The sequence below is a fragment of the Zootoca vivipara genome, chromosome 16 (genome assembly GCF_965207765.1).
Source record: "Zootoca vivipara chromosome 16, rZooViv2.hap1.1, whole genome shotgun sequence".
Classification (NCBI taxonomy): domain Eukaryota; kingdom Metazoa; phylum Chordata; class Lepidosauria; order Squamata; family Lacertidae; genus Zootoca; species Zootoca vivipara.
Window position 1 is genome coordinate 16073961 of NC_142599.1, and position 26824 is coordinate 16100784.

Genomic DNA, 26824 nt, shown 5'->3' on the forward strand with positions numbered 1-26824 from the left:
AATCAAAGCAGGTCTCCGTAATTCAGGAAATCACGTTTGTTTAAAGAGGTTGTGGCAACTTGGTGAAACTAAAGACTGGTGGAATCCTTCACAAAAATCATTATTGTGGTGATGGAGAATGGATGGGGAGAATCAATTTGTACTCAGACAAATATGATGACTCCGCTCTTAATTTCCCCTTTGGGGTAGGAACGTCACAAAATAGCCCAAGAGTTGCACCTACGGTACTTCAATATTCCTCTGGTTTTGCATAAGATCCTGCTTGGTTCGCACTGACCAAGATACCACTGACCAAGGCAACCACCTTCAGCCTGGTGTGCTGTAGATATTTCTGGGCTACGACTCGCATCAGCCCCAGCCAGTGCAAACACGCTGCCATCAACCCCAGCCTGGAACTGATGGGAGCTGTTGACCAAAACATCTGGAGAGTACTGGGAGAGTACTCTCCAGGTACAGTATCTGGAGAGGTACCTGTTTTGTTTCTGGCTATAGTCCACTTTGCAAATGGACCTGAACTGTTGTTTAATTAAAAGAACAGCAGACATTGACATGACTTGTCAATGGCAGTATATTGCTTAAGACAGGGTCAGCAACCTAAGGCCCATGGGCTGGAAGTGGCCTGCAGAGGTTGTTTGACCGGCCCACAAGCCGCCCCCAAACCGAGTTGCCTGCTCGCAGCTGCGCTAAACCGGCGCAGCGCAGGGACTTGCTTCCGTAGCGCTGAAAACCGTGTCTCTGCTTGCGCGATCCAGTGATCCATGCGAGATCCCTCCGTGGGACCAATCCAGCCCAGGCACAATAAACCTTGCTGACCCCAGGCAGCCCTGTTTAGCGAAGCTTTTAATGTTTGATTTCTGTATTTTAATGCTTTGTTGGAAGCCGCCCAGAGTGGCTGGGGGAACCCGGCCAGATGGGCGGGGTATAAATAATAATAAATTATTATTATTATTATTATTATTATTATTATTATTATTATTATTTATAAGATAACTTCAGGTGTAAAAGCAGGAGATTGTGTTCCGTCCCCCCCGAAACTGGACCAACACTTTAAAAAATCAAAATCCATAACTTTTTTTGATGATCTTTAAGGTTCAAACATTATTATTATTATTATTATTACAATTGATTTATTAATCGCCTTCTAAACCACCAACTCAAGGCGATCTGCATATAAGATAATTAAAAACAGTTAAAAACACAGAACAGCAAATAAGAACAAGACTAAAACTCTAACATAAAGAGAACCCTCCTGGGTTGTCCTCACAGTGGCCGGTCATATCCTTCTGGGAAGCTCACAAGCAGTTTCTGAGTGCAACAGCCACTATCCCATTTGTGATTCCCAGCAACTGGCATTCAGAGGCATACAGAAGTACGTAATAGAATCACAGAATTGTAGAGTTGGAAGTGACCCTGAGGATCTAGTCCAACCCCTGCAGTACAGGAATACAGTGGTGCCTCGCTTAACGAATGCCCTGCTTAATGAAATTTTTGCTTAACGAAATGATTTTTCGAGTGGAGCTTGCCTCGCTAGACGAATGCGTTTTACGAAAAATTTGTCTAGCGAATCGCGGTTTCCCATAGGAATGCATTGAAATTCAATTAATGCGTTCCTATGGGCAAAAAAAAAGTCGAAGAAAATTCAGTGCATTCCTATGGGATTTGCTAGACGGATTTTTCGCTATAAGAAAAGACCCGTGGAACGAATTAATTTCGTCTAGCGAGGCACCACTATATGTAGTTGTCCCATACAGGCCGTGCCCTCAAGGGTACGTAGTATTGGCACCTCTTTTTTATTGTTAAAAGGTGTGGCACTTACTGTAACAACTTCATGGTGAGTACCGGCACCTACAGTATTTTTCTACCAAAAAAACACTGCACAGGGATCAAACCTGCAACCTTGACATTATTAGCACCACACTCTAACTAAAGGAGCATTTTTCCGTTGGGTGGATTTAAAAGTAAAGATTGATCTATGCCTTAACCACTTGGAGCACAAAATGTTGACAGGTGTTTTGCTGAATCAGCCAGGTGTACACACTGATTTGGGCTGCAACTCTCAACCTGCTTGCTTCCATTGAACCCAGTGAAGTTTCCTGGTGACCAAGTAAACATAGGATTGTACTGTGTGAGTTTCTGTGAAACAAATCTCAGTGAGTTCAGGGGAATTCATACACAGGTTGTACATTGACAATAAAGGTGTTGTTGTTGTTGTTAACCAAAGGTTTTCGGGATCATACCCACAAGCTGGAAGTAAATTCATTTGATAAAAATGGAAGTTACTTTTGAGTAAGCATGGTTAAGATTGGGGTGTTATATTCCTGCAAGTAATAAAAATACTTGTACGAAAGCAAGTACATTTAGAACCAGGGTATTTAAAGTCTTTGAACACCTATCTTTATTTAGAGGCAAGATTTTTCTGGGATTGTTTATGTTTGAAACTTATTTGGGAAAGCATGTAATACTTTTAGGCTGGAGGCAAATAAAACACTTCATTTCCTCTTCGTTTGTGAGGAAATTTAGTAACATAAATTTGACAGCAACTGCATTATGGGCAATTTATGTCTTTCTAAAAAAAAAGCACCACACTCCTGCTTTTCAGAAATGTTGACTGCTCAATATTATGGTAACTTAAGAAAGGAGGATTTTCAGCTTTTTAGATTGCCTTCTGTAGGTGTGCCTTTTTACAGCACCTTGATATGCAGATATTTAGCAATCATGTTTCTCTTTGTTGTGCAAAGTGCTACCTGTTGATTTTAAAACATCAACATGTTTGTTTCCCCCCCTTAGTTGGTTGAAAATATACAGGAGAAAGGCACATTACATCCTAAAGATCCCTTTAGGAAAAGAGAAATTGGACTATATTTGTGTTTGCTAAAATTATAAACAATCACTTAAAGACTTTCCTGATGATTCATGAAGTGCCCCCTCTGTTTTAATTATACACCATTTTAGAAGAGGTGTTGGCTTTCTCTCCCCACTCCCCCCAAAATTGATTCCCTGCCATTTGAGGGAGAGACTTTGGGAAGGAGGTCTATTAGCACATGCTCCCTTAAAAAAGAAAAAAGAAAAATAGGCAAGGCATTGCAAAAGGGCAATTATTAGCAGACTACAAGGAAGGCTGCAGTTCAGCAGATTCCCTTGGCAGGAACATCAAATAAAATAAGGAGAACTTACTTCTCAATAAGGGGGCAGGGTAAGATTTTTGCATATGCAAAAGTCCCTTCAGGTTCAGTGGTGCTTATTGCTATGTAAGTGGATATAGGATGGCAGCAATGAATGGACTAAAATTTCTTGATTCAGAGGAAAGCTGTCTTGTTCTTTGCATACTTGCCCAGAAGCATCATCTCCCCACCCCCACCCCCGTTGAAATAGTGTGGTTTTTTTGCCTAAGCTTTCCCTGGCCTGCAAGCCTGGGCCCTGTTATCCCCGAATTTCTGTTTTTATAATGCTGTTTATATGTTGTGTGATCTGGTTTTATTATTGTTTGTTTCTAAGTTGTGCTTTTGTATACCTCTTAAGGCGAACCCAAATCCAAAGGGATTTTTCAACATTAAGCAGTTTAGAAATGTTTTTAGAAGTACTGTAATATAATAATTAGCAAAAAAAAAGTAAAACCAAAATAGCTGTGGTTCCTGCATTGCAGGAGCTTGGTCTAGATGAGCCTCTGCAATTCTGTGATTCTATGAAATAAGTCAGCAAACCGGCTTTCGGTGGGACTTGCTCCCAGGTATGGGTGCGTTAAAGGTTTTTAAAGTCTGTTTCAACATTCACAGTGGCTCTTAAAATGAGGGGCTGATTTCACGGGGTGGGGGTGGGAATCTGGAGGAGCCTTGGATCACAGGGGCGCATTTCAGGCCCAAACCAGACCCTCCGGTTGGGCTACTTCAGCTCACCTGCCTTTCCCATCAGGTTGAGGAGCTTAATTGGGGATCTGCCCTATTTGCACGCTTTCCTGGAGGGCGAATTCTGCTGAGCTGCATGTAATTGGCTGAGGACAGAAAAGCCGTTGTGAGAAGACAGAGAGGGGGAGATAATCTCATTCCAAGCAGCTTTTGGTCTCGGACAATGCCGAGCTTTCTTCCCACCAGGAAAAACCAGCAGCGTTTTGGGATCTGCTTTGGTGACGCTAGGGAAACAGACCAGACATTATCACCAATCCTGTTTTCAGTTGCACTATGGTTGGGGTGTGGGTGTGTCAAAGTGCTATAGAACAGCCTCCCCTAATACTTTCCAGATGTTTTGGACTACAACTGCATACAGGCTGGGGCTGGTGGGAGTTGTGGACCCAAACATTAGTAGGGCCCCAGGTTTTAGGGAGAAGGCTTCTGTATCATGGAGGTCCTCTCTGCCTTGGGATTGTGTCCAAACAGTGTTAGAAACTCAGATATAAAAGGTAGGTGCCAAATGGCTCCTTAAAGCAAGGTTACGGTCGCCAAAACAGAATGTCTAGTTACCATTTTGGGGCAAGACGGCTCTAAAGTCTTATTCTTCAAATGATGGCCTGACTGTCTCTCAGTTTAACATCTGGCTATCTCAGATGACAACCTAAGAACTTTGAGAACTTAAAGAAAAAAAGTCGTTTGATCCTGAGACAGCCCACATATATATTGGCCCATTCTGAACTCTTTTTCTTAATGGTGACTGTTCCTGCTCAGGCAGCGCAGAAAAAGCATTTTTGGTTCCTGACATTCATTCCATTTGTACAGATAAAATATAACTGATAGAATTCTACAGGATGTGGTGTTAGTGCGTGAAAACAGTCCAGATTCAGTGATCCCCAGGCAAGCAGCTCTTGATGCTGGAGATTAGGGCAGTGCTATAAATCGATGTATCGTCTGATATTGGGTTTTAGATCGAATCGCGATAACCGTTTTTTTAAAAAGCGACTTTGCAATTTATCGCATGTGTCACAGTGGTATTCAAAAATCACAATATTGGAAAATCCAGGAAGCTGATGCTTCTTGCTGTGTGTGCAGCCCTTGCTAACTTGCACCTCTTCGCTGTCTCCTGCAGCAGCAAGATATAGCTACAAATCACTACTCAAACATCGGCCAGCAGATATCGCCAAACAGAGCTTTGAGAACCAGTTAGGTCTCAGCAAACAGCAAGCAGGGACTTCTTCCCTCAAGGCTCTTGCTTAAAGGGGCCAGGCTGGTAGTTGGCTTAGACCCTGCAGGTTCAAACTTCTGGAGCCCCCCCCCCTAAAAACATAAACTGGGGTTAGTAAAAAACAACAGACAGACACCTCCCTTTGGCATTTGACCATCTTCTGTCATTTCCCCTCCATCTCTGTGTGTGTACTGCTTGTGGGTGTGCGAGTGTCTAGGTGTGTCTCCCTCCCTGCTCCCATTGGTGCTATTTTTTTGTGAAGCAGCAGCAACCAGCCAGCAAAAAGTTAATATTTCAAAAAATATTAACTCAGCCAATGTTTCACACTTTGTTTTCTGTAAGTGGCAGCTGGCCCCTTCTTAAAACTGTACTGCTTGTGGGGGTGTGATTGTGTCCCCCAGACTCTGTTGGTGTGCCCAGCTGTACTGTAACTGTACCATGTTTGCAACCTTCTTGATGTCCAACTTGAATCCCGTTGGTTTCTGTGGAGCAATTAAATCAGTGGTTCCCAAACTGCCCACCCTATGGAACGCCCTCCCAACTGATGTCAAACAGATCAACAACTAGCTATCTGGCTTTTAGAAGACATCTGAAGGCAGCCCTCTATAGGAAAAATTTTAATGTTTGATATTATATTGCATTTCTATATTTTGTTGGTGCGCTGGAAGTGTAAATGACTACCAGACTGGTATCACTGGATCAAATTCAACAATTTTGTTGAATTAAACTAAATAGTTTTAACTGAAATTTGGAACAAATGTGCAGTTACCGTATTTTTCCATGTATAAGACTAGGTTTCCCCACTAAAAATAATGTCAAAAATTAGGGGTGTCTTATACATGGTGCCATTTCCCCCATTTTCTTAAATCTGAGTCCCCCAAAATATACATGGGGTCATCTTACAGACAGAAAAATACGGTAATTCTTACAGTTCTGAATTTGATTGTGTTATTATTATCTTCTTTATTGGGTTTTGTGAACTGCTATTCTGAAAACTGCTTTGTTTTTATAGGTTAGGGGATGCTGGCGATGACTTTAAAGAACCGGGGGGGGGGGGTGGCCCGAAAGTGTTTGGGAACCACCAATCTAGAAAACCTCTGTTGTGTTTGGTGACGATAGATGCTGCAGACCTAACTCCAGCTTATCTCTCTTTTCGTCCCCTTTCTCAAGGCCTGACCATCTGAACGGGCACATCAAACAAGTGCACACATCAGAGAGACCTCACAAATGTCAGGTAGGAACTACTGGGTGGAGGAGGGTCTGTGATGATGGGGAGGAAGCCTCTCAAGAAGGTGGTGGAGATGCAAGCCGCCTTCTGTACACCTGGGATTTACCGTGCTCCTTGTAAACTTGTTCTAGAGACGCTCCACTCCTTCCCCCCCTTCCCCCCACCCTCTTCCCAATGTCATCTGCTTCTCTTCCCCTCCCTCGTATGGTTTGTCCTCCCCCTGCCCCTCCACTCTCATCCCTACCTTTGTAGTGTTTGTCTCTGCTCAGCTCGCCCTAGGCGATCAACCGTTTCTCTGCAGTCAGCCTTTTCTCTCTTCGTCCTGGCTGCCCATCAACAGGTGGGCTCTCAAGGTCCCTCCTTGATTTTAGGGAAATTCCAGTTAGCTGCTGAACGCATTTTTTGTGGATTTCTCTGCCCCCCACCACCACCTTTGAACATCGCACTGAGCAAAATTGGAAGCTCCCCCCACCCTCTTCTTTTTTTTTCCTAGCAAGGGGACACACAGAGCATTGCTCAAATTCAACTGTGACATGGCTTTGGGGGAGGCGGTGGGCTGTTTTTTTCTTCCTTCCTTTCCCAGTTAACGTAGCTGTTTCTGCTTGGATTTGAAGAACAATAAACTCCCCTGGACTTGCTGCAGGGAGGAGGCAAGCTCCTTGCGGGGAAGGGGCGACTCAAAAGCCCAGCTAAGGCTTAAGACACGATGGGCGTTTCTGCTAGCTGCTCTACCGGTGACCTGATTCAGCTGGGCTCTGCCACCCTTCTCCTTCCTGAGCGGTAAAAAGATGGTCACATACGAGACAGGCATGTTTGCTTGATTGCTTGTTTCATGAAATTTATACACTGCTTGAACATCAAAAGAGAAAAGCTAGCCTCAAAGCAGTTTACAAAACAATAAAACTATCAGTTAAAAGAACTATTGGAACATCCAAAAGCTAAAATCAGCGATTTTAACTCAAAACTCAAAACAGATTAAAACATACATGAATGTTCTGTTTCTGGATGGCCCTTGCCGGAACAAAAATGTTTGTAGCAGGCGCAAGAAAGAGCACAGCAAGGGAACCTGCCTGGTGTCAATAGGCAGGGAGTTCCAAAGTGTAAGCACACAAAAAATGATTTCTCACAGATGCAGAATGTGTCTTATGTGGCACCTGTGATGGAAACAGTCAAGTGGATGTGGATGAGATAAGGCAATCTTGCAGGCAAACCTGTCCCAAGTTGTTGAGGGCTTTAAATACTACGGTAACAGTAACGCCTTGAATTTGGCCCGGTAGCAAATTGTACAGCAGGTGCAGATCTCGGAGCCCAGGTGGTATATGCTGACATGGCCTCACTCCTGTCAACAATTGCGCTGCAGCATTCGGCACTAACTGCAGCTTCCGGATCGAGCTCAAGGGAAGCCCCACATAGAGCTCATTGCAGTAATCCAGCGTTGAAGTAGCCAGCACATGAACTACTATGGCGAAGCATTGATATCACAGCCTTTACTCTTTTCTCTTGGGGGCGTGGGATGTGATCTTTAATGCCATGGCATGTTTTGCTGTGAGTTCCTTACTTAAACTTAATATATTTTAAATGGCCATCTGTAAGGATTCTGCTGAAGCAGATGTCACCAGGTGTGTGTGGGGGAATGCAGATGCAAGGGTTGAGCGCAGCCATTTTGTCAGAGTGTGATCTGCTTCTTTGTAAAGCTGGGGGTTGTTAAAAAAAAGAAAAGAAAATCAATAGCAGCAGCTACAAATGCAAACTTTGGGAAAGAGAGGGGGAGAGAGAAGGCACTCAGAGCTCCTCGTAAAGGGTTCTGCAGTGTGGTCCGGTACAGTCAGTAGTAAGGTGAAGAAAGCTTATGGGTTCCTGCAGAATAGTGGGGCAGGAGAGCCAAAAATAATACCAATATATTTCACATCTGGCAACCCTTTGGTTTCAGATGGTACAAGGGTAGACGAGTCTAAAAAGCCCAGGACACAAATTTTCACGGCCCTCTAGTGGCTATGGTACTCATTTACCAGAAGTAATTTATTTAGCGTTAACTCTATATAAATTTAGGAATGCGGGTGGTGCTGTGGGCTAAACCACAGTGCCTAGGGCTTGCCGATCAGAAGGTCAGCGGTTCAAATCCCCGCGACGGGGTGAGCTCCCGTTGCTCGGTCCCAGCTCCTGCCAACCTAGCAGTTCGAAAGCATGTCAAAGTGCAAGTAGATAAATAGGTACCGTTCCAGCGGGAAGGTAAATGGCGTTTCCGTGTGCTGCTCTGGTTTGCCAGAAGCGGCTTTGTCATGCTGGCCAGATGACCTGGAAGCTGTACGCTGGCTCCCTCGGCCAATAGAGCGAGATGAGCGTGCAACCCCAGAGTTGGTCACGACTGGACCCAATGGTCAGGGGTCCCTTTACCTTTACCTATATAAATTTTTAAGGAACTCACAGCAAAACATGCCATGGGCTTTTTAGACTCGTCTTCCCATGTACTATCTGACACCAAAGAGGTGCATTGGTTGCCAGATGTGATTCCCCCCCCCCAGCTCTCCTACCCCATCAGTAGGTCCCAGGTTCAATCTCTGAAGGCAGGTGGCAATGTCCCCTATCTGAAAGCTGGGAGAGCCACCTTTCGCCGGTCAGTGTCATGAACGATGAGTTAGGTGGACCAAGCATCTGACTTAGTTTGTTTTTAAAAGGAAGAGCATTCCATTAAAGGGTTCCAAGATCAGTCCCTGGCACAGGATTGGAATTGCCATCTGCCTGAAACCCTGGAGAGCGACCTTCAGTCAGTGTAGACCAGTGGTTCCCAACCTTTTTTGGCCATGCCCCACCTAAGCATCTCTAAAAATCCTGATGCCCTCCCCCCTGTGACTTATAATTCTTATTATTCAAAAAGTGAACTCCTATTCACATGGAAGAAGCCTAAAAGGCCATTGACTGTTAATAACTCATTCTCAAATTGCTCCCCTTAAAAATAAAATTGCCCCACGTTGGGAACCACGGGTGTAGACAATGCTGAGCCACATTGACTGGTAATCTGACTCAATATAAGACACAGCTGTGTGTCTTCCTATGCAAGGCTTGCAGACTAGCTAAAGATGTCAAAGTCTGGGCAAAGACAGCTGATTTCATCTGGTGCCTCAATCACCCCTAACCACTGGCTAGCTCTACAATTTGCACCCTACAGTATGGGGAATAAACTGGGTTGACTTTTTGTAATCCCTTTCCTCCCCACTGTTTTTTATTTAAGTCGGCCCCCCACCCAAAGGTCTTTGTAATCTTAAATATATGTTTGACAACACCTCCCCCCCAAAAAAACCCTGCAGAAGTTGTGAAGATCTTAGGACCTCAAACACCGTAAAATATTAAAGACAATTGAGCTATTTAACCCCAGTTAGATTAAGGGGCTTAAAATAATCTCTGGCAACCACCACCACCTAACCTGGCATCTTCCAGATGTTTTGGAGCCCAAAACATTTGGAGAGCACCCAGTTTGGGAAGATGATCCATAGCTATGTGTTGGTTGGCATGAGAAAAATATAACTTTTTTCAGTTCAGCTGGGGATAACTGATACTTAGCAAGGCATCCTGAAAATCCCATTAAGGGTGTTTATGGGAATTATTTTTTAAAATACATCTTTTTTATATTTGTGTTCATCAGTCTGTATTTATATGACCTGCAAATTTTAATATCATAATTAGCGGTTCTCCTTAGGCTTCAGTCCCGAAGCTGCTCAAGAGCAGTTGAAGCATTAAGGTGTGTTGCAAATGGCCAGTAAATTCAAATTTGCATACTAAAGGTTGACAACTTATTTAACCAGCCTCTGCTGCTGTGCCTTTTAACAGGGGTTTAACATTATAAAGTGGCTGTGTTCATCTCCCTGCTGTGAAAACCTTGCCCTGCTGATTTCTTCAGATGAAGCTGCTAACTGTTAAAGGCAGAAGAACTGGGTGGTGGGTGTTTTTTTTTCTTCTGGTCAGTTGGCAACTGTTTGGGTGCCAACTGACCTTAACCGGAACAGCCCTTATTCTCTTTCAAGATTACCTTCCATTTCTGAACTGAACCCATCGGATTTCACAAAAGCATGCAATTCTACCAGTGCCGTGCAGAATAGAAATTCTTCTCTTTGCACCATATTTTTTTAGGTTTTTTTAGTTATATTTTATATTTATTTATTTATTTATTTATATTTTCCCATCACCTAACTAGGAGTTAAGTATCTCAGTGCAAAAGAACTCATGTGGCTGTTGGTTTTTCCTACCCAACACCATTATTTTGCTGCATTCAAATTTTGGTCTGAGATTTATTTCTTAAAATATATTTTCACTGTATTTGGCTACCCAGATTGAGCTTTATTAATTGCCCCCTGTCTTTTGCACAGGTGTCTTGAAATAACAAGTACAGACATCTGGGTTTAGCGCTCTCTAGTGTCCACTCAAGGCAGTGCACCTCCCTTTTGTGCAAATATATAAATCCCGAACAGCTATAATTACAGAGAAATATAACTATGGCAAAGACGACTTTCTCTACAGTTGTGCCTGCCTTTTTAAGGGGAAAGTGCTAAATGGAATTAGTGTCACTTGTTGTACAAGCATCCATCACCCAGGGCAGGAGTCATATCTCGCCCCACCGTTGCAGGACAACCAAACGCCCAAGTCACCTGACATCATTATAATATACCAGATGATTGACAGGTGGGTTGTCCTGCCCACCTCTTAAATTCGGTTGTGCAGAGGTTCCCAAGTCTTTGGGAAACGTGGCTCAGGGAGTTTTGCTGCTTCAGTAATTACTATTCAGTTTGCAATGAAACTACTAAATAAAGTATGTCCCCATCAACACCAGTTTAGCCATGGTTTCAGTGGGAATTTCTTGAATCAGTGTGTCTTCTGCCAGCAAAAGAACAACCAGGAGCTCACTTTAAGCTCCCAATTCTTCCTTTGTAGCCACGCCAGGATATTCCCCATAGCTGATGTCATATGTGATAATTGGGTGTGGTTTTGGAGAAACAGCCTTTTGAGCTCAATGGAGAGGCCTAGTGGGCCAGAGCTAAGCCACAGACTGGAGATTCCCGACCCCAGGACAGGGGTGCCATGTTTGGGAAGGCTGCCATAGAAAGGTTCGTTAAGTGAGTCATCATTTAACGATCATCGTGTTGTTTCTCGCCCACACTGGCTCTACAACCCACCATCCATTTCCAGCAGCAAGGTCAAATATAGTTTCCTTATCTAATTTTAACTTGGAGCTGATTCAGGGTCTGGAAGGGGAAGTCTTTGCGCAGGGAACACCCACCAGGAACTTGGATCTCGCTGCTCTTAGTGTTGACACCAGGTGGGACTCAGCCGGCCAGTTCACCTGGTCACCTTAAGAGCCAGGATGGGCAGAACGGAAAAGTGCATCGGATGAGTTTTTTCATGGGAGAAGGGGAGGGGGGAATCCAAGGGGTTAATGGGTGTCATCTTCCACTCCACCCCCATCAGTGCCTGGATCTTTTAAAACTCAGCCGCAGAAGGAAAACCTGAAATGCTACTGATTCTGCTGCAGCCAGAATTGCAATTGCTCTGCCTTCGCCGCCATGTGTGCGACCCCAGACTGACCAAGATAATGAAGATCAATTGGGTGTACGGTAACATGGGTGGGGGGAGCTCTCCCGTGCACACTGTGGCCGCCCCCAATGCAACTGTTCTTGGCAGGATTCGGCCTTGTGGACAGAGTCGGCTCATGCAGAAGTGTGATTTGCATGAACTGGCACCTCGATGTGGGCGCGCTCCACAATTTGTGCAGAAGATTTGTGCAGCCCTTCTGGCGTTTTGGTCTATGACTCCCCATCGTTCCCAACCAGCACAGCCATATTAACTGTTCCAGCACGGCAGGGGCGGTTGGGAGTTGTAGCCCAAAATGTCCGGAGCTGGAGCTGATGGAACTGGTAATCCAGAACTTCTAGAGGGTACCATGTTGTCAAAGGCAGGTATAGAAGTTCGCAGTTTTGATTGGAGCGTGGAAGAAGAAATTAACTTGCTTTCATTTTTAATTGTGGGGCCATCTCCTTGGGTAATTTCCCTTTTTACCTGCCACATTTAAGTTAGCATCCGGCCATCTTCAGCATTAGGAGACAAAACCTGATTCTCAAGCAAGCTAGACCTGTATTCCCTGAAAAATAAAAAGTTAAAAATCAGCATTCAGAAAACTCGTGCTTTTCCCAAATGATTTCATTGCAGAATGAGTTTCTTCCTTATCTAATCTCTCTTACTTCCTGCCTATTAGCAGGAAATTGCCAGCCTCCATGGAATAAGCTCAGAGACATCTACATCCCTAGAGCAGTTGAAACTTCAAGAGGTATTTCTTAAACACTGTTTATTTTTTTAAAAAAACTTCTCTATTTTTAGTATATTTATCTGCCTTTGCAATGCTTGACAGGAAAGCACTGGAGTTTTCCTTTATTATTATTATTATTATTATTATTATTATTATTATTATTATTTATTAACAGCATTCTCTGATAACCTTATGTTGTATTTTTAAAGACATTAACCTCTTAAATTTGAAATGTTTAGTTTCCTTCAAAGCTGTTTGTATTGTCTCTTGTTTTCTTTTTCTTTTCAGTTCTGATTTTAGGCTTTCTGGACTTTTTCTGTATTTTTCTCGTTCTCTTTGAAAGAATGATTTTTTGCCAGTCTGCTCAATAGCTAACTGTGATCGAGAATGGGCTCCATAATGCCTGGCTTGAAAAGAAATAAGCAAATTAAATGCAGCAACAAATCACTTGATGCCTGTTGTTCTTTCCAGTGAGCTGTGTGGCATAATGGTAGCAAAGTAGACTCAGCCTCTTGGGACTTTCTGCTGCACAAGCTCTGCCATGGAGCTTATGCAGGAGAACTTCCCAGCGGGTTGTTCTGAAGTTCACTCCTTTGGCGTCTTTTCCATGAGTAAGGCTTGCTGTGTTTCTCTGTTTTCCTCTTTATAGTTCTGAATGTGCCTGTTACTTAGTCATTTTGAAATTATACCTGAACACTTGTCCTAACAGCCCAGAGAGTTATATATTTTAGACTGCATCATAGGAACTGCTATCGGTTTCCCACAGGTAATCAGTTCCCTGGTTGTGTTGCGGAACTACAGTGGATTTCTTTCCTCTCGTCCATTGGTTATGCAAAATGCACTTTTAAAACGACAGTGGGTATCGCTTGTGTCGGAACCCTTTCTAAAGTCTCTGTGCCCAAACAGTATATTTTTTTGCTCAATGAAAGCTGCCCCTCTTTTGCTCAGCGCAATGTCCAAGTGGTTATACTTTGAATTTTTACATCTGTTTCTGACTTGAACAGCTTTTTGTAATGTCAGAGTCATTTCTTAGTGGAATCTATTCATGGGACAAATCACAAATAATTTTGTGTTTTTTTATTGCCTTGCTCTGGTCTGGATCCTGCAAGGGGGGGGGGCAGAACTTTCCGCTTAGTGCCTTGCCTATTCACCAAGGGACCTGACCTAAGGTCTCTTCTAACTAAGAGAAAACAGTGATCTATCTTCATTTCTTTCCTTTTTTTAAAAAAGCAGCAGCAACAACAGAACTTGCAGGGGCGTAGCCAGGATCAAAATTAGGGGGGCAAGGGGCGGGGCCAAGGCACAGGAGGTGAGGGGCCACAGTGGGGCAAGGAAAGCCATGGTCGTTCAGGGGCGAGGGGGCGCCAGGATCAGCCTGAAATCGGGCTGCTCCGACCCCCTCCGTGATCGGCAGGGGCGAGGGGGCGCCAGGATCAGCCCGAATCGGGCTGTTCCGATCCCCTCCTCCCCCTCCGTGATCGCCGGGGCGGGTGGAGGGAAAGCCAGCCAAACACAAAGTGTTGGGCTGGCTTTCCCTCCACCCGCCCCACAGGGAGAAGGGAGACGTCCCTTCTAGCCGGCTGGCTGTGGGGCGGGTGGAGGGAAAGCCCCAGAGCCGCGCAAAGCATTTGGCTGGCTTTCCCTCCACCCGCCCCACAGCCAGCGAGAAGGGAGACGTCCTCTAGCCAGCTGGCTGTGGGGCGGGCGGAGGGAACGCCAGCCAAACGCTTTGCGCGGCTCTGGGGCTTTCCCTCCACCCGCCCCACAGCCAGCCAGGGAGAAGGGAGACGGCACCGGGCAGCGGGGCAGGCTGGCCAGCGGCCCTGCTTCTAGGGGGGCAACTGCCCCCTCCTGCCCCCCCCGCCTACGCCCATGAGAACTTGCTTCAGGCTATTTATACAATGATGTGTCTGTTAACACTATTCTGCATCATTTAAGGGCCAGCTTCAGTAACTGTAACACTGATAGGGAAGGGGCATAGCTCAGAAGGTCCCAGCTTCAATTCCCCAGTGGCATCTCCACATAGGACTGGAAATGTCCCTTGCCTGAATCCAAGGTGAGCTGGTACCAATCAGCGTGAACAGTACCAAGCTGGATGGACCAAGGAGTCTTGTCTCTGTATGTGGCAGCAACTTAGGCTCCTGATCATCTTCAGAACTCTAGAATTCTAAGGAGAGCAGGGAATCCCTGGCAGATGTTCCTGTTGTGGAACTTCTTAGCCTTTTCTCCCTCTGCCCAGAAGAGACGTGTTTGGGCATTACGAAGGCAGCCCTAGTCTAGGATCCAACATGCCTGTTGGGTGCCATCACACGAGCACTGAAGGGAGCAGGACGTTTAATAGGAAGGGGTTGGCCTCCATCCTGAGCAGGGGCTTTCACTTGTAGGGATTCTTCTGAAGCTTGCCTAAATTATGCAAATGAAGCCATTTCCTATCGATATTGCATAGTCTGGTTTATCATTTTAGCGAATTCCCCCCCTTTTCTATTCTGCTGCTGCTTATACTATAGGGAAACACTGGAGGCCCACTCTCCACCCTGCACATACACTTGCCTTAGAGCCATGAGGGCTAGTAACATGGCTCTTTTATTTATTTTTGTGGAAAGTGAGATTAGCAGGAAGCTTAACTCTGCACACACAATGGCCTCTCCTGCGGTGGCTTTCCTGCACTGCCTTTGAATCGTAGCCCTGGTGGCTTCTCTAGAACGACCTCTCGCCTTCCCTTGCCTCTCCTCCAGCTCTTAGTTTTCTCCTGCTACTTGTGGCTGTCATCTTCCCTCTTTATTCCTCTGCCTTCCCACCCCTAACTTGCCTTGTGTGTGATTTTTCCCTATGCCCAGGAGTTTTGCCTTTCTCCATCTGGCCCAGGGGCACTTTCTGCTTGGCCTCTCTCTCCTCCACCACCACCTTCCCTTTCCTGCCTGCTCCCATCTTCATTTGTCTTTCCTTACCACAGCCTCATTACTGCTGTTTGAGGACCTCTCCTCCTATCCTTCCCATCTTCTCCCTCTTACTTAGATCATGATCGTCCTGGTAGAACCATCTAGCACTTCATTGTGAGGAGCATATAGTGTTTGTGAAGAGCTAGCGAAAGGGTGCTAACTTGGGGAGACCAAAAAGAGCCCTGGCTTCTTAGAACAGCCTTTGCCCAATGCAGTGCCCTCCAAATGGTTTAGACTACAACTCCCATCAGCCCCCAGCCAGTGCAGCCATATTTGACTACAGCTCCCATCAGCCCCCAGACAACATCCCTGTATGATGCCGCAGCTGATAGGAGTTGTAGTCCAAAGTATCTTGAGAAGGCAGCCTTAGAAAGTCATAAGCAATGCATTGCATTTATCCTCTTCAAAGTGCCGCAATCTAATGGATTCCCCAGGGGAACTTTGGGTGCTGTGTCCTCGTAGCCTTGGTGATTTAAACTGCTCCCTCTGAATAATGGATGTGCTCAGACGCCCATTCTAATCATGGGTACTGAGTTTTATTGGGCACTTATTTACAGGCCAATTTTCTATTTTAAATGTTCCAAGTGGCATACAGAAGATTAAAAAGAACAGTGAGCGGCAAGGAAGGCCATGAATAATTAAGATACCTAAAGAAATCTGAATGGCAGGGGAGATCAATAAAACTAACTTAAATTAAATTTAAGCACTCCGGGCTGTCACCCCTCTGGTCAGGAGCTCTGGAGATGCTTCAGTGCATATATGGAGCTCATCTGCCCCATTCTGCGTCTCTGTTCATTCTGTAGAGGGGAGCTCTCTGTAGGGTGTGGAAAAGCCCTTCCGGATACCACAGCACTCTGTGTTGACCTGAGGTCCTGTGTTTGCAAGAAGCTGATGGGTTAGAGCAGCCTCGGCCAAGCCAGGGCTCTCCAGATGTTTTGGACTACAACACCCTTCAGCTCCAGCTAAGGCTGATTGGACTTGTAGTCCAAAACAACTCCCCACCAAGTTGGGGGTGTGCCCTAAAACAGCACCTGCTTGCTTGCTTCTTGAGCTGGGGTGCACTTGGCAAAGCCAGGGCTTGACTCCTCAAACGTTTCTGCCATCATAAATGACGGTGCTGGGAGCCTGCTTGTTGATTTCGGTGCCCCTCTTGAAATCAATAGCCTCACGTCACCGTAGTGTTGACCTTAGTAGCGGTGTGTGTCTGCCTGCACGCACGTGTGTTTGTGGGTTTAATGTGGGTTTTGCTGCTCTCCACAGACCTGCAACGCCTCTTTTGCCACCCGGGACCGGCTGCGCTCGCACCTGGCCTGCCACGAAGACAAAGTCCCGTGCCAGGTCTGCGGGAAGTACCTGCGGGCGGCGTACATGGCCGACCACCTGAAGAAGCACAGCGAAGGACCAAGCAACTTCTGTACCATCTGCAACAGAGGTAATGAGTGCAACTTCTTGCAAAGCGGGCAAAACGAGAATCCACAGGGCGAGAGGAGGGGAACTAGGGCAAAAGGCTTCTTCAAGAAGAGAAGGAACGGCTCTTGAGACCCACTAACACATACGTAGCCGGCTGGCCACATGAGCACAAGTGGGACTATTACAGGTCTCTTGCCTCAACTCTCACACCCGCTCAGCCACATCCCCTTGGCTAGCCTGGAGGGTCAGGTGGTGTAATGGTTGGACTAGGGCCTGGAAGACCCGGGATCACATCCCCACTCATCGTTGTGACAATCGCTGCCTCTCAGCCTAACCGACCTCACAGGGCTGTTGTGGGGATTAAATGAGGAAAGGGAGAGCCGTGTACAGCAGGCATCCCCAAACTGCAGCCCTCCAGATGTTTTGGCCTACAACTCCCATGGTCCATAGCTAACAGGACCAGTGGTCAGGGATGATGGGAATTGTAGTCCAAAACATCTGGAGGGCCGATGCCTGGTATACACCATCTTTTAGCGCCTTGGAGTAAAAAGGTGGGGTGTAAAAGCAGTAAATGAATAACACGTCTCTGCCCAACTATCAGATTCTGAGGGATCAAATCATGAGGGCCGTAGAAATTTCTTGGAGCAGCCCAGACGAACAACTAGTCTCCCACACCCCGATTCCTTTCACTGAGTAAAAACAACACTTGGAAGTACCTGTGGAGGTCAGAACCAATTCACCTCAGCAGTTGAATGATGTTTTCCCATCTTCAGATTAGGAGATTTCCAGACAGAGAGCAGGATGGTCCAGGTGATCAAGAAATGTGGGGTCTGAAAAGCGAATGAAGTCTCTTGGGATAGGGAGGCGAGAAGGGGCAAATTCCCGCCCAGTGCGAAATACCCACAAGACCCCAAAAGCAGGTTCTCATCAGCACCTCAGCCCCTTCCCAACTCCCATTTACCAGCATTTTAAAACGAGTTAAATGATCCGTCACACTTGTGAGTGTGTGTGCTTTGTAAGGGTTGTTCACACATTATTCTGTACCTGGGTACAGATAGCCTGTGTTTGGGTTCAGCTGCTCGTGAGACAAGAGTCTACAGATGTTCATTTTAAAAGGCACCACTTAAAAAGGGGTTGTTTTGCTCAGGTGTGGGACTGTCCCTGCAGCCTCTCTACATGGCCTTAGGATCATAGAATTGTAGAGTTGGAAGCGACCTCCCAAGGGTCATCTTGTCCAGCCTCCTGCCTTGATTGTGGGTGGGTTGTTCCCATCAGATATGAACAGCCTCATACCCAGGGCTGCTCTGGAAGTCTACAAGAAGCAACAAAAAAAAAAAACAACCCTGCAGTTTTGAATGGTTCACTCCACAATCTGGATTTGGAATGGTGCCCAGTTGCATCTGAACAGACAGAAAATCCAGCTGCTTCATCTAAGGAGCCATCATGCAAAATTTAGTGAAAATTCTTGCTGTTGGTTGAAATCAGCTGAGTTTTGAAAGATTCTGTCCGCCATCTTGATTTTAAAATGCTGCCAATTACTGGAGGGAGCGCGTAGCCGTTGATAGCCCTTTCCTCCACGAATTTCGAATCCCATCTGTAGCCATCGCATAAAAATGCAAGTGCGCCTCCACAGATAAACACATAAAACCGTACAGTAAAACCATATTTTAAAAAGTTAAAAACATACATAAATTAATGATTGTGGAAGGGTGTATTCTTAATGGTCTGCATAGGCCTGGCAGAATAGAAAAGTTTTTGGCAGGTAGGCACAGAAGGCGAGCGTTGAATCTCTAGTGGCAGGGTGTTCTGCAGGACTGGGCCAATGACTGTTGGCAACGATGCTGCTGTTGTCAAATGACCCTCACCAATTCGGGAAACAACCAACGATTCTCCTGCAGATGATCTCAGAGACTGAGCTCAGATTTAAGGATTTAGGCAATCCCTAAATTGTTCAGGGCTTTGTAAATAAATGTACCAGGACCTTAAAGCTGGCTCAGTAGAAGATGGGTAGCCAGTGTTGCTGTTTAAACAGTGGTATCACGTGTTCTCGACCAGAAGCTCCCGACAGCATTCTGCACTAGCTGGATCTTGAGAACCAGACCCAAGGGCAGCCCCACAGAGAGCACGTTATAGCAATCCAGCCTTATGAATCCAGTCCAGGAAACTTCTGGGGAGGTTGTCCAGGAATGTGCAGAGTACCACCCCCACCCCCCAAGTCTGCTGATGATACCCCTGATTTGGGGAGAGGGGTTCAGCCTGTAGTGTATGGGGTGGCTCACATTGTCTTAAATACTTGTGTAAGCTAGTTTGGATACTTGTGGTTTTGGGAGGTTAATGGGGAAGGTAAGGCCTAATTTTTTATTTTTTTTTACAAACGAGTAAGTAAAAGAAGCAAATAAAGAACCTTTTTAAAAAGTGCAAAATAGCAGAATAATGCCCCAGGAGCCAGAATTAGATTGTGTAGCCCCATCGGTTACAGTTTTTGGGAAGCTGGCCAACAGAACATAAACATGTCAGAGCAACAGACCACTGCAATTATGGCAACTGCAGAGCCAGGCCATGGTTGCTGCCTTGGCTGCAGAAAGATAAATGGGTTGCAGCTCCATTAGTTTCAGATGCAGACTGTTGGGGGAATCACATTTTGCTATTTCTAGAAAAACAGAGGTGCTCCTTTGCTGGTACTCTGGCTATAAAGGAATGAATAATACATTGGGGTTGTTGTTGTTTTCCAAAAGCAGCAGTCAGATTCTGCCAGGCTAGTCCGGGGGTAGGGGGAACCTCAGACCCGGGAGGGGGGCATATGTGGCCCTCCAGGCCTCTCCATCTGGCCCTTGGGACATTTCCCAGGCCATAACCCTCGCTGGCCTTGCTTCAGGTGGTTTTGCATTACTGGAATGAACTCCTTGAACTGCAGTCCTAGTTCTTTGCTTGTCTGGATGGAGGGTGGAGTGGGGTATGCGTGTGCCAAGTGCGTGAAGAGACCAGCTACCCAGGTAGAACCAGCGTGGCTCAGTGGTTAAAGTGTCAGGCTAGGACCTGTGAGACCAGGGTTCAAATCCCCGCTTGGCCGTGAAGCTCGCTGCATGTGACCTTGGGCCAGTCTCTGCCTCGCCTACCTCACAGGGTTGTTGTGAGGAGGGGGGAACCATGTACGCCACCTTCAGCTCTTTGGGGAGGGGTATAAGTGTGACAAATAAATAATACTGCACGAAGGTAGCGCTTAGATTTGTTGCTCTTCCATGCCCACCACTGACATGGTTCCCCCCCAAAGGGAATGTGACCCTTTGGCTGTGGAAAGTCCCCAACGTTTGCAGCAGATCAGCTTGTCGCTTCACATGATCGTATAAAGTTGTGGTCGTGCAGTACTGTCACCGTGTTGTGGCCTGGGAGGTAGAGAGGAATGGCCCAGTTCTCTCCGAAGCATCATTGTTTACAGCCTGGTGACTCCTTTCTGTGTTGGTTGGGTTTGCTCCTCTAGAATGCTGGGCTTACTTGCTACTCCTCACGGCAGCCAGTCCCCAACCTGGTACCATCCAGATGTTTTGGACTACAACTCCCGCCAGCCCCCGCCCCAGTGCAGCTGTGCATTCTCATCCGCAGCAAGCTGAGGAACCGCTGCCCAAGCCCCCCTCTCTCTCTCCTGGGCAAGGAGATTTCATTCCCCCTTCCTGTTTCCTTCCACCGCCCCGTCCAAATCCACCAGAATAGGTAGCCTGCTCTCAGCCCAGGTGAATCGAGAAATAAGCATTCAGGCTGCCAAAGTGGCCTTCATACATTTATTTAAGATCTCCTGGCCTCCTTTTGTCCTGCCCTCTTCTGCAAGACGTATTTGGTAGATTGCTGGTTTGTTTTAGGAACTGGGCCAGGTGAATCCTACGGGGAGCTCACTTAGCATGTGATTCGCTGCAGGAGAGGAAAATATTCAAGCCTGTGTCTCGGCCAACCTGGTGCCCTCCAAATATTTATAAACTCCCTTCAGCACCCAGCCAGCAAGGCCATATTTGGTTTTTATTCAATCGCAAAAATTTCTAGGAAGCAGCAGCAAAACATCACATCAGTGTAAGATCAGCAATATAGACGTCTTCATAAAACAGCATTGAAATATATGGCAGTGATGTAGGGGCTGACAGATGTTATAGTCTGACACCTGGGATAACTCAGTCAGTAGTGCATTCAACTTTTGCTCTCAGGTTCATGGGTTTGAGCCCCACGTTGGGCAAAAGATCCCTGCGGTTGCAGGGGGTTGGACTAGATGGCCCTCGTGGCCCCTTCCAGCTCTACAATTCTATGATTCTGGAGAGCATCAGGCTGCCATGATGGCTGGGTCTTGACATGGATCCTGGAGGCTTCTTCGTTCTTGCTGCGTACGCACCATCTACTTAAAGCACACGGCTTTCCTCCTAAGAATCCTGGGAACTGTAGTTTGCCCTGCATAGAGACACCATTCTCAAGACCCTTAAACTACAGTTCCCAGGATTCTTGGTGGGGTGGGCAACCCATGTGCTTTTAACTGTGTGGTGAGTCTGCAGCCTCCTTCTCGGTGACCTATCCTGTGCATAGTCTCCTGAGTTGCTTCTCTGTTTAAGTCAGGCATCCCCAAACTGCGGCCCTCCAGATGTTTTGGCCTACAACTCCCATGATCCCTAGCCAACAGGACCAGTGGTTGGGGAAGATGAGAATTGTAGTTCAAAACATCTGGAGGGCCGAAGTTTTTGGATGCCAAGTTTAAGACATTTCGAGGCATCTTTTCGTATAGAGTGAAAAATAAATGCAGTATGGTGGTGATAATAATAATAATTAATAGACTTCTCTCCCCACCCTGGTAATTTCTGGGTCTTCATTTGCGAGAGCTCCAGAGGCCCGCTGCCTACCATGTTGAGGCCTCCTCCTGTTGCACGGCGGTGGCTGGCTTTGATCTTGGTTCTCCGGGCGCCCGTTCTCTCGCAGAGGAGCCGAGAGGTGGAGGAGGAGGAGGAGAATCTGGCAGCGGCTAAGCGGAGCGAGGGGGAAAGGCAGAGAGGCATCTGTGTCTGTCCTGGCGGCAGGATCTCATCTCCTTTTATCTTGTTTAGGTTTCTCCTCTGCCTCCTACTTAAAGGTCCATGTTAAAACCCACCACGGTGTTCCCCTTCCCCAGGTCTCCAGACACCCGGAGCCCATCCCGAATGGGGGAGCAGCGTTCCACAGCGTCAGGACCTATGGCATCAAAGGCAAGCGACTCCCTGCTCTACACTTTCCGTCTCTTGACGTAGGACCTTGTTGGGTGCTGGGGAACGGGCGGAGAAGGGAGCGCTGGGGGGGGGGAGAGGCAAGGTGCCGGTCAGGAGGTCCGCCGTGTTCTGTTTGGGAGAAGGGCACAGCTGAGTTTCCCCTCGGCTGCCCCACTTCAGGCTGCGGGCGGAGGCTTGCATGTCTGAACACTCTCCCAAGAGTAACTCACCCATCACTGCATGGAGGAAGCTAAGCACATAAGCAGGTTCTCCCAGCAGCGGCAAACACCCAAGTGGTCTTGGGACACCCGCTAGCCATAGCTGCCAAGTTATCCCTTTTTAAAAGGGATTTTCCCTTATGCTGAATAGGCTTCCTCGCGAGAAAAGGGAAAACTTGGCAGCTATGCCGCTAGCAGAGCAATCACTTAAATCCTTATGCCATCACAGACCTGTTAAACAAGATGGAGCAAGATGCCAAGAGTCTTCCCCAGCAAGCGGGATTAAAGACACCCTGCCTCCGAACTTGGAGGTTCTGTGGCCTAGTAAACATTGATAGCTTTCTCTTCATCCATGGCTCTGACTAATCTCCTTTCGATGCCATCTAACCCTCTGGTAGGGTTGCCAGACTCAATAGAGGACGGGACTTCTGTGCCTTTAATTGCCCTGCTCTCTTTTGAGTCTGGAAAGCTTAAAGAGAAACCAGCAGGCCCTTTGTTTAATTTCCAAGCAAAGGGTCTGCTGGTTTCTCTTTAAGGTTTCCAGGCTCAAAAGAGAGCAGGGCAATTAAAGGCGCAGAAGTCCTGTCCTCTATTATAGAGTCTGGCAACCCTACCCTCTGGGCATCCCTATATGATCCCGTGGCAGTAAGTTCCATAAGATCAGCCGCCATCCTGGTGGCCCCCAGACGTTTTTTGGACTAAAACTCCCATCAGCCTAAACCAACTCAGCTGGGTTTTCTGGGAGCTGTAATCCAGAATATCTGGAGAGCATCAGATTAGGAAAGGCTGCATAGCTCAATGGTGGAGGGAGTTTTGTCAAGAGGAGCTGCCCTAACCTTGACTGTTTCCCCTGTCTGACTGTTCTCTTCTCTACCCCACCCATGCAGTGAGGCAGAGTTACAAACCTCCACCTGCCTGAAGTAGGACAGTTTAGGAAAAAAGTTACAGCTTGGGTTTGCTGGTTCTGGCAACCCTAGGAGAAATTTCTGGAGTTACTGAGAAAGAGTTCTGTTTTGATAACTGGGAGAAAGGCCCCTTTGATGGTGGGAGGAATTTAACGCCCCCCCCCTCCTCTTTCACTCAAGGCTATATAGTTTTTGGATAAATTCTCTGCTTGCCCCTTTATATATCTCCATCCCTTTGAGACTTAGGCAGGGATCTTTGCGTACAGGAGGTGCAATTGTCACATAGCCTTGTTCCCTCCCTGCTTAAGATGGTCTCCCTCTGAGAATCATAGAATTGTCGGGTTGGAAGGGTCCTCCAGTCCAGCGGCCTGCAATGCAGGAATCACGGTTAAGGAATCCCTGGCGGGTGGCCACCCAACCTCTGCTTAAAACCTCTGGTGAAGGGGCTTTGTTATGGAGCAAGGCTCAAGGCTGCGGCAAGCCTCAGGCCTGTTTCTCACAAGCATGGCCAACGTGTGGCTAGCAAGATGGGAGCCATCTCTGCACAGTAAACATCATCCCTGTGCAATAATACTGGCACGTCAGGCAGGTGGTTAAACTGGAACTCATGACTGCTTCTTACCACCGATGAGGTAGTTTCTGTGTGCAGGGCACAGCTCTGTGTGGAGAGGTGTTCAGCCTCAGGAGTCCTGGCCAGCAGTCTGAAGTTCTCTAGAGAGCCAAGCACCAGTTTCTGGCTTGACTCAGGGAAGATGGAGAAGATAAGACTGGTGGATGGAATGACTGCCCAGAAACTTAAACCAAATGGGTCGTCATTTAAGACTCCTCTGGCTTAAGAAGATGCTGAAGGGGCTGTAGTGTGGGATTGACTTTGACTCACTCGTTCCTCCAGCCCTCTTTCTCTCTCCCTCCCTCTCTGGTCACATTTACACTGTACATTTAAAGCATTATGCTACCACTTTAAACAGCCATGGCTTTCCCCAAAGAAGCCTGAGAATTTTAGTTTTTTAAAGCAGGAGCAGGTGGTGCTGTGGGTTAAACCACAGAGCCTAGGGCTTGCCGATCAGAAGGTCGGCGGTTCAAATCCCCGCGACGGGGTGAGCTCCCGTTGCTTGGTCCCAGCTCCTGCCAATCTAGCAGTTCAAAAGCACGTCAAAGTGCAAGTAGATAAATAGGTAGATACAGCGGGAAGGTAAACGGCGTTTCCGTGTGCTGCTCTGGTTCGCCAGAAGCGGCTTTGTCATGCTAGCCACATGACCTGGAAGCTGTACGCCGGCTCCCTCGGCCAATAATGCGAGATGAGCGTGCAACCCCAGAGTCTGTCACAACTGGACCTAATGGTCAGGGGTCCCTTTACCTTTAAAGGTGCTGAGGGCTCTTAGGAGACACACTCTTCCCCCTCACAGAGCTACAATTCCCAGAGTTCCCCGAGAAGGATTGGTTGTTAAACCACTCTTGGAATTGCAGCCCTGGCGGTTCTCCTCACAACCCTCAGCACCTTGAACAAACTACATTCCCCAGGATTCTTTGGGGGAAGCCATGCCTGTTTAAGTGTTTTCATAGGGATGAAAATGTCTGGTGTGGATGTGGCCTCTCTCGCACATAAACAAAGGCGGCCTGGCTAGGAGGTCCAGTTAGGGTGGTCTATGCCTGTAGCAGCTTCTGCAGGGGCAGTTGGATAGAGCTGACCTGGAGGGGGGGCCACAGTCCACCAGGACCTTCCCTGGATGTACTCAACCAGAACAAATCCCCCTCTTGTTTCAATGGGCCTTGCCCAGAATAACATCCCAGCAGATTGCGATGCCATGTGGGTCAGTACATGAGGATATTGGGGGGGGGGGCATTTTCCACTGAAGGAATCAGAATGCCTCTCGACAGCTTTGCCTCCCCCCCCCCAATAAAGAATCTGTTCAGGTTTAGGTAAAAGTTAAGGGGATGGTTAGTGTTTTCTTATATATATATAAGGGATAGCTCACAAGTTGCATCTTGGTTTGTGGGTGGAAGTTGGGCTTTTATGTGCACTGTCCCAGGAAACTGCCAAGACCTTAAGGAAGCGTCTTTAGCTAGGAGTTGCTGGGACAACACAGGAAGCGGCTATATACCGTCAGACCATTGGTCTAACTAGCTCAGTATTGTCTACACTGACTGGCAGCAGCTGTCCAGGATTTCAGGCAGGGAGTCTCTCCCAACCCTACCTGTGGGCTTGAACCTGATACCTTCTGCTTGCAAGGCAGACAGGGACAGTCCTTAAGCTGAGTTAGGGATTCTCCTTCCTAAGCAGCTTTTAGCACACTTTCATCTCTCTTGTGCTGATGGCAGGAGTCTGGTTTTGGTTTTGCGTTGAGAGAGTAGCAAAACAATGCCTTCGTTGCACTTTCCGAGACACCCCTGTGGAAGACGCTTGCAAGGCTCTGCGTGGCTCTTGGGGTTTTTGAGAGATCCTGAGATGTGCCTTCCCCAAAGTGCTTTTGCTCAGCCTTCGCTAACCTGGTGCTGTCCAGCTGTTTCGGACTTCAGCTTCCATCAGCTGCTGGGCTGGCTAGGGGCTGATGGGAATTGTATTCCAAAACAGCTGGAGGGGGCACCAGACTGGTGAAGACTGCTTTTGTGTTAGGTGGGGAACAGAATCAGGCTCATTTTATATCCAGAGGATCATGATTCCTAACAACTACGAGGAAAGGCTGGGATGTGTCTTGCTGGATTGAGTGGAGAGAGGAGGACTAAACTTGGTTGGATCCCTCCCTCTGTCCACCCGCCATGACCCTTCACTTAAGGTCAGGCAATATTGCTTGGTATTGGGGGAGTCTTTCTGGACCTGACCCACTCCCCAACCCAGATACTGAGGCAGGGTGATGGCAAACGCTAAACCACTTGCCGGTTCCCCAAGTAGCTTTGCAGTCACATGAAGACCTAGACCCATTGCGTTGGAAGGGACCCAAAGAGTAATCTAGTCCATTCCCCTGCAATGAGGCCTGGTTGGAGCTTACCCATTGCGTAAGGCTCAAAGAGGTGAGCCTACCTGGCCCAACACCCCAAACCCATCCCGGCTTACCGGATCCTGTTCCCCTTTCCTTGTAAACTGCTTTGTAGGGAAAAGAGGAGAGACTTGAGCCAACTTTTTGACTAACATAAATGCATGAGGACAAGCAGGCTATCGGGAACATTGAGGGGCTGTGCCGGCCTGGGAACCCTCCCAACATTTTGCAATGCTTCACCCCAGAGTCACATGGCTGTACTGGCTGGGAGTTGTAGTCCAAAACTATGTAGGGCTCCAGGTTAGGGAAGGCTGAGCTAGTCATTTTAGTGTAAGGTTACCAGACATAGGAAGTTGAAAAGTGTCCCCAGATTCATTGAAAAAAATCTGGTAAGCTTATTTTAGTGGGTTTATGTCCACACGGCTGGACTGGGAAAGGGGCAGGTGGCATGCCAGCAAAGAGGTTCAGATGGATACTTTGGGATGGACAAGGAGGGGAGGCTGTGGCTTGACCTTTAGCATGGGAAATCCACCGCAGG

At 47.1% G+C, this 26824-nt stretch overlaps 1 protein-coding gene across 8 annotated transcripts in view; it reads left to right on the forward strand.

Annotated features, from left to right (window-relative positions):
* The window catches only part of PATZ1 (POZ/BTB and AT hook containing zinc finger 1), a 31346-nt gene that overhangs the window by 2704 nt on the left and 1818 nt on the right, over positions 1–26824 (forward strand). For 2 of the 8 annotated variants that reach the window (XM_035098055.3, XM_035098057.3), the window contains exons 2-5: positions 6280–6343; positions 12579–12650; positions 16829–17000; positions 22051–22188. In XM_035098055.3, the coding sequence (XP_034953946.1) occupies positions 6280–6343; positions 12579–12650; positions 16829–17000; positions 22051–22188 (446 nt within the window). The remainder of the gene's footprint in view (positions 1–6279; positions 6344–12578; positions 12651–16828; positions 17001–22050; positions 22189–26824) is intronic. The other 6 variants (XM_035098056.3, XM_088659785.1, XM_088659786.1 and 3 more) reach the window with 5 other exon arrangements.